General features: G+C 42.9%; 1 protein-coding gene across 1 annotated transcript in view; it reads right to left on the reverse strand.

Moving 5' to 3' along the window:
• The window catches only part of nmbr (neuromedin B receptor), a 52,457-nt gene extending 47,098 nt beyond the window's left edge, over positions 1 to 5,359 (reverse strand). The window contains exon 1 of the mRNA XM_076112183.1: positions 4,932 to 5,359. Within this exon, the coding sequence (XP_075968298.1) occupies positions 4,932 to 5,359 (428 nt within the window). The remainder of the gene's footprint in view (positions 1 to 4,931) is intronic.
• Between the last annotated feature and the right edge of the window lie 2,141 nt (positions 5,360 to 7,500).

A 7,500-nucleotide genomic window follows, 5' to 3' on the forward strand; every position in this document is an offset into this window, starting at 1 on the left:
CCAGCGTCTCCTTCTCGCTTCAGCTTCAGAACGACAACAGCTTAAAACTCTCAGAAACACACGACGAAGCCGTTTTAAACTTTACATTCTGGAGCCACTCTTTATACTTTAGACATCGAGAAAGAAACTCTTCAAAAAGATGATAATTCTTGGTGTATTTTTAGCATAATTTATATAATAACTACCTCGTGTTCATCCTCTTTCTCACTCTCTGGTTCTTTCAATCAAATTCAATTTCTCAATTTTCATTTTCACTTTCATCGTTCTGTCATCATGTAATTCATCACAATCATCTCTCACTCATCATGTCTCTCGTGGACATGTGAGAGTACACACACACACACTGACTCTCACACACACACACACACACACTGACTCTCACACACACACACAGACACACACACACTGACTCTCACACACACACACAGACACACACACACTGACTCTCACACACACACACAGACACACACACACTGACTCTCAAACACACACACACACACACTGACTCACACACAGAATTGGACAGACTGAGGTCTTTAAACATGAGATTATAAATAATTCATGTTCGGGGACATGAGTGAGCAGCATTTCTATTCATGTGAGAACCCTCGTAGAAATAAAGCCATCTCTATTATAACTTAATAATCCATGAAAACCTGCATTAACCCTTAAAGACGCCCAGTGAAGAAGTGTGGACACTACAAGATGTCCTCTAATTTCTAAATAAATATCTTAAATTACAATAAATGACCTGACGTTCAAAAAGATATACCACTGTCCCCAAACTCTGAAGATATCCTCACTTTTATCTTTTCAAATGTCCTGACTAACGTTCTTTAACTGTCCTCATGGCGTCTATCTGAAAAACTATCTTCACTTCTTTCTTTTCAATTTAGTCGTGACTTTCTAAAACTGTCCCTACTTCCTACAGACACCTTCACATCGTTCTTTAAGTGTTCCGACTAACGTTCTTTAAATGTCCTGACTAACGTTCTTTAAGTGTCTTGACAAACGTTCTTTAAGTTTGAGTGTCCTGACTAACGTTCTTTAAATGTCCTGACTAACGTTCTTTAAGTGTCTTGACAAACGTTCTTTAAGTTTGAGTGTCCTGACTAACGTTCTTTAAATGTCCTGACTAACGTTCTTTAAATGTCCTGACTAAAGTTCTTTAAGTGTCTTGACAAACGTTCTTTAAGTGTCCCGACTAACGTTCTTTAAGTGTCCCGACTAACGTTCTCTAAGTGTCCTGACTAACGTTCTTTAAATGTCCTGACTAACGTTCTTTAAGTGTCTTGACAAACGTTCTTTAAGTGTCCTGACTAACGTTCTCTAAATGTCCTGACTAACGTTCTTTAAATGTCCTGACTAACGTTCTTTAAGTGTCCTGACTAACGTTCTTTAAGTGTCCTGACTAACGTTCTTTAAGTGTCTTGACAAACGTTCTTTAAGTGTCCCGACTAACGTTCTTTAAGTGTCTTGACAAACGTTCCTTAAGTGTCCCGACTAACATTCTTTAAGTGTCTTGACAAACGTTCTTTAAGTGTCCCGACTAACGTTCTTTAAGTGTCCCGACTAACGTTCCTTAAGTGTCCCGACTAACGTTCTTTAAGTGTCTTGACAAACGTTCTTTAAGTGTCTTGACAAACGTTCTTTAAGTGTCCCGACTAACGTTCTTTAAGTGTCCCGACTAACGTTCTTTAAGTGTCCCGACTAACGTTCTTTAAGTGTCCCGACTAACGTTCTTTAAGTGTCTTGACAAACATTCTTTAAGTGTCTTGACTAACGTTCTCTAAGTGTCCTGACTAACGTTCTTTAAATGTCCTGACTAACGTTCTTTAAATGTCCTGACTAAAGTTCTTTAAGTGTCTTGACAAACGTTCTTTAAGTGTCTTGACAAACGTTCTTTAAGTGTCCTGACTAACGTTCCTTAAGTGTCCCGACTAACATTCTTTCAGTGTCTTGACAAACGTACTTTAAGTGTCCCGACTAACGTTCTTGAAGTGTCCCGACTAACGTTCTTTAAGTGTCCCGACTAACGTTCTTTAAGTGTCCCGACTAACGTTCTTTAAGTGTCCCGACTAACGTTCTTTAAGTGTCCCGACTAACGTTCTTTAAGTGTCTTGACAAACGTTCTTTAAGTGTCCTGACTAACGTTCTCTAAGTGTCCTGACTAACGTTCTTTAAATGTCCTGACTAACGTTCTTTAAATGTCCTGACGAAAGTTCTTTAAGTGTCTTGACAAACGTTCTTTAAGTGTCTTGACAAACGTTCTTTAAGTGTCTTGACAAACGTTCTTTAAGTGTCCTGACTAACGTTCCTTAAGTGTCCCGACTAACATTCTTTCAGTGTCTTGACAAACGTTCTTTAAGTGTCCCGACTAACGTTCTTGAAGTGTCCCGACTAACGTTCTTGAAGTGTCCCGACTAACGTTCTTTAAGTGTCCTGACAAACGTTCTTTAAGTGTCCCGACTAACGTTCTTTAAGTGTCCCGACTAACGTTATTTAAGTGTCCCGACTAACGTTCTTTAAGTGTCCCGACTAACGTTCTTTAAGTGTCCCGACTAACGTTCTTTAAGTGTCTTGACAAACGTTCTTTAAGTGTCCCGACTAACGTTCTTTAAGTGTCCCGACTAACGTTCCTTAAGTGTCCCGACTAACGTTCTTTAAGTGTCTTGACAAACGTTCTTTAAGTGTTTTGACAAACGTTCTTTAAGTGTCCCGACTAACGTTCTTTAAGTGTCCCGACTAACGTTATTTAAGTGTCCCGACTAACGTTATTTAAGTGTCCCGACTAACGTTCTTTAAGTGTCCCGACTAACGTTCTTTAAGTGTCCCGACTAACGTTCTTTAAGTGTCCCGACTAACGTTCTTTAAGGGTCCCGACTAACGTTCTTTAAGTGTCCCGACTAACGTTCTTTAAGTGTCCCGACTAACGTTCTTTAAGTGTCCCGACTAACGTTCTTTAAGTGTCCCGACTAACGTTCTTTAAGTGTCCCGACTAACGTTCTTTAAGTGTCCCGACTAACGTTCTTTAAGTGTCCCGACTAATGTTATTTAAGTGTCCCGACTAACGTTCTTTAAGTGTCCCGACTAACGTTCTTTAAGTGTCCCGACTAACGTTCTTTAAGTGTCCCGACTAACGTTCTTGAAGTGTCCCGACTAACGTTATTTAAGTGTCCCGACTAACGTTATTTAAGTGTCCCGACTAACGTTCTTTAAGTGTCCCGACTAACGTTCTTTAAGTGTCCCGACTAACATTCTTTAAGTGTCCCGACAAACGTTCTTTAAGTGTCCCGACTAACGTTCTTTAAGTGTCCCGACTAACGTTCCTTAAGTGTCCCGACTAACGTTCTTTAAGTGTCTTGACAAACGTTCTTTAAGTGTCTTGACAAACGTTCTTTAAGTGTCCCGACTAACGTTCTTTAAGTGTCCCGACTAACGTTCTTGAAGTGTCCCGACTAACGTTATTTAAGTGTCCCGACTAACGTTCTTTAAGTGTCCCGACTAACGTTCTTTAAGGGTCCCGACTAACGTTCTTTAAGTGTCCCGACTAACGTTCTTTAAGTGTCCCGACTAACGTTCTTTAAGTGTCCCGACTAACGTTCTTTAAGTGTCCCGACTAACGTTCTTTAAGTGTCCCGACTAACGTTCTTTAAGTGTCCCGACTAACGTTCTTGAAGTGTCCCGACTAACGTTATTTAAGTGTCCCGACTAACGTTCTTTAAGTGTCCCGACTAACGTTCTTTAAGTGTCCCGACTAACGTTCTTTAAGTGTCCCGACTAACGTTCTTTAAGTGTCCTGACTAACGTTCTTTAAGGGTCCTGACTTCGACCGAATGTCCTGACATCTGAAAAATGCAGTCATTTTCAAAATCACTCTTTCTGAATTGTTCCCATATCTCCACAAATGTCCTCACTTTCAAAAAATAAATGTTCTCACTTCTTTTTAAATGTCTCGACTTTCCAGGATTCACTAAAGAGAACCGTCCTCTTTTATAACAAAGTGCACGTCTTCATCTTCACGTCCTCAGAAGGACAGAAGTAGAAACACAAACACATCGTCTGTCATCTTTCAGAGATGAAAATATGAAATGATCTCCCACAACAAAGTGTTATTGAGGAACATTCTGCTCTCTCGTCTTCTCTTCAGTTATCCTGAAAAGCTTTTAGTGCATCTCTGCTCCCTTTCTGCTCCTTCACCGTCTCATCATCTTCTTCTCGTCTCCTCCTCTTCGTTATCCAACACTAATCGATGCTGCGCCACAAATCAGCTCCAGCAGCAATAATTACGCTGCAGAGACTCAAAGTAAATCACAGATTCATCACACAGTCATGTGACAGAATCCTGTAACATCATCTCACAGCGAGCACATCAGGTGTTATTCAGCTGCAGATCAATTCATCGTCATGATCGCAGTCAGAGGAGAGAAGGAAGCAGAGGAGAGAAGGAAGCAGAGGACAGAAGGAAGCAGAGGACAGAAGGAAGCAAAGGATGGAACTGTGCAGCTGATGTTAGGAGATAAAACCCAGAGAGCCAACCAGTGAACAGAGACGATCTTTAACGAAGAAGAACTCTGTAGATCAATGGCCGCAGTGTAAAAACACTCATTCAAAGTATCGGAGTAAAAGTAACAATAAACACCAAACAATGATCAATAGAAACTGATTCATTTACGACTCAGCAAACCAGAAATTGTCATTATTAATATAATATAAAAAACCTGTTGCATCTTTATATGTTCATGTAAGTAGAGATCAGCAGCAGCAGCATTTGAATGCAGCTGCTGCTGATCTGACTTGTTATGCAGCTTCATATTTTATAAGATTATTATGTCAAACTATTATTATGATACAAAACTATGCATCAGGTCGTTCGTTGAGTACTTCAGACTCAATATTCTGACAGTGAGGACAGACTGATCTCGTCCTACCTGTCCGCGCTGAGCGCCGTGAGCGTGAACACCGACACGCCGACCGAGGTGAGCTGGATGACGGGGATGAGTTTGCACGCCGCCTCGCCGAACACCCACTCCTCGGAGAAGTAGCGGAACGCGTCCACCGGCACGCAGGTGACCAGCAGCAGCAGGTCTCCCGCCGCCAGGCTGGAGATGAAGATGTTGGGCACGCTCCGCATGGCGCTGTTGGTGACGAAGATCTTCACCAGGGTGATGTTGCCCAGCAGACCCACGGTGATGATCAGGATGTACACCGTGGTCATGACGCAGCGCACGGCGAAGTGGACCGTCTCCCCGGTGTCCGAGGACGCCCACCAGCCGGGCTCCTCGGTGGAGTTGGGGCTCAGAGCCTCGGCGTCTCCGGGCAGGGACGCGCGGAGGTTGGAGAGGAACTCGTCGTCCATCACCGGGGGGGGGGGGGGGGGAATATCCACGGAGGGAGCGGGACAAAGGGGAGCTCTGAGCAGCCGGGCGTGAAACGGGGGGCTCCGCGCGTAAAGACGCAACGATAGCGGAGTTTTTTTGTTTACTCCGACACAACCCGTGAGGAGAGAGAAACTTTGACTAACAAGTGTCGATCTGACTGAGATCTGCTCCTCTCACTGACTCACTGAGAGAGAGAAGAGAGAGAGAGAGAGAGAGAGAGAGAGAGAGAGAGAGAGAGAGAGAGAGAGAGAGAGAGAGAGAGAGAGAGAGAGAGAGAGAGGCAGAGAGAGAGAGGCAGAGAGAGAGAGAGAGAGAGAGAGAGAGAGAGAGAGAGAGAGAGAGAGAGAGAGAGAGAGGCAGAAGAGAGAGAGAGAGAGAGAGAGAGAGAGAGAGAGAGAGAGAGGCAGAGAGAGAGAGAGAGAGAGAGAGAGAGAGAGAGAGAGAAAGAGACAGAGACAGAAGGGTGAGAGGCGACTGACGGTCATAAAGAGAAGGAGGTTCCTTTGACACTAACATAGACTCTCTCTCCCTCTCTCTACTGTGTGTGTGTGATAGAGAGAGAGAGAGAGAGAGAGAGAGAGAGAGAGAGATCTGAAATACATCTAGCAATGAGAGAGAATGAGGAAGAAGAGAGTGATGGAGAGAATAAAACAATGCCAGAAAAAGAAGAGCAATACAGGGTGAGAAAAAAAGGAAATGGGCAGATGACACCTTGGTCATCAGTGTATGAATGGGTGAATGATGACATGTAGTTGAAATGCTTTGAGTGACCATTTAACATGTGGACAGTGTTATTAGTATTGCCCAAAATCACGAAGTTGCCTCAGAGGGCTTTAAAATCTGTACACATACATCCTCTGTCCCAGAACCCTCACATCACGAAATGAGCCAGAAAAAGAAGAAACCTGAGGGAGAGCCTTAACTATAAACCTGAGCCAGCCTTAACTATAAACCTAAGCCAGCCTTAACTATAAACCTAAGCCAGCCTTAACTATAAACCTAAGCCAGCTCTAACTATAAACCTGAGCCAGCCTTAACTATAAACCTAAGCCAGCTCTAACTATAAACCTGAGCCAGCCTTAACTATAAACCTAAGCCAGCTCTAACTATAAACCTGAGCCAGCCTTAACTATAAACCTGAGCCAGCCTTAACTATAAACCTGAGCCAGCCTTAACTATAAACCTGAGCCAGCCTTAACTATAAACCTAAGCCAGCCTTAACTATAAACCTGAACCAGCCTTAACTATAAACCTGAGCCAGCCTTAACTATAAACCTAAGCCAGCTCTAACTATAAACCTGAGCCAGCCTTAACTATAAACCTAAGCCAGCTCTAACTATAAACCTGAGCCAGCCTTAACTATAAACCTAAGCCAGCTCTAACTATAAACCTGAGCCAGCCTTAACTATAAACCTGAGCCAGCCTTAACTATAAACCTAAGCCAGCCTTAACTATAAACCTGAGCCAGCCTTAACTATAAACCTGAGCCAGCCTTAACTATAAACCTAAGCCAGCCTTAACTATAAACCTGAACCAGCCTTAACTATAAACCTGAGCCAGCCTTAACTATAAACCTAAGCCAGCTCTAACTATAAACCTGAGCCAGCCTTAACTATAAACCTGAGCCAGCCTTAACTATAAACCTAAGCCAGCCTTAACTATAAACCTGAACCAGCCTTAACTATAAACCTGAACCAGCCTTAACTATAAACCTAAGCCAGCCTTAACTATAAACCTGAACCAACCCTAACTATAAACCTGAGCCAACCCTAACTATAAACCTGAGCCAGCCTTAACTATAAACCTGAGCCAGCCTTAACTATAAACCTGAGCCAGCCTTAACTATAAACCTAAGCCAGCCTTAACTATAAACCTGAACCAGCCTTAACTATAAACCTGAGCCAGCCTTAACTATAAACCTAAGCCAGCCTTAACTATAAACCTGAGCCAGCCTTAACTATAAACCTGAGCCAGCCTTAACTATAAACCTAAGCCAGCCTTAACTATAAACCTGAACCAGCCTTAACTATAAACCTAAGCCAGCCTTAACTATAAACCTGAACCAACCCTAACTATAAACCTGAGCCAGCCTTAACTATAAACCTGAGCCAGCCCTGGA

Source organism: Anarhichas minor, unplaced genomic scaffold (genome assembly GCF_050575085.1).
Source record: "Anarhichas minor isolate MPS153535 unplaced genomic scaffold, ASM5057508v1 ptg000047l, whole genome shotgun sequence".
Taxonomy (NCBI): Eukaryota; Metazoa; Chordata; class Actinopteri; order Perciformes; family Anarhichadidae; genus Anarhichas; species Anarhichas minor.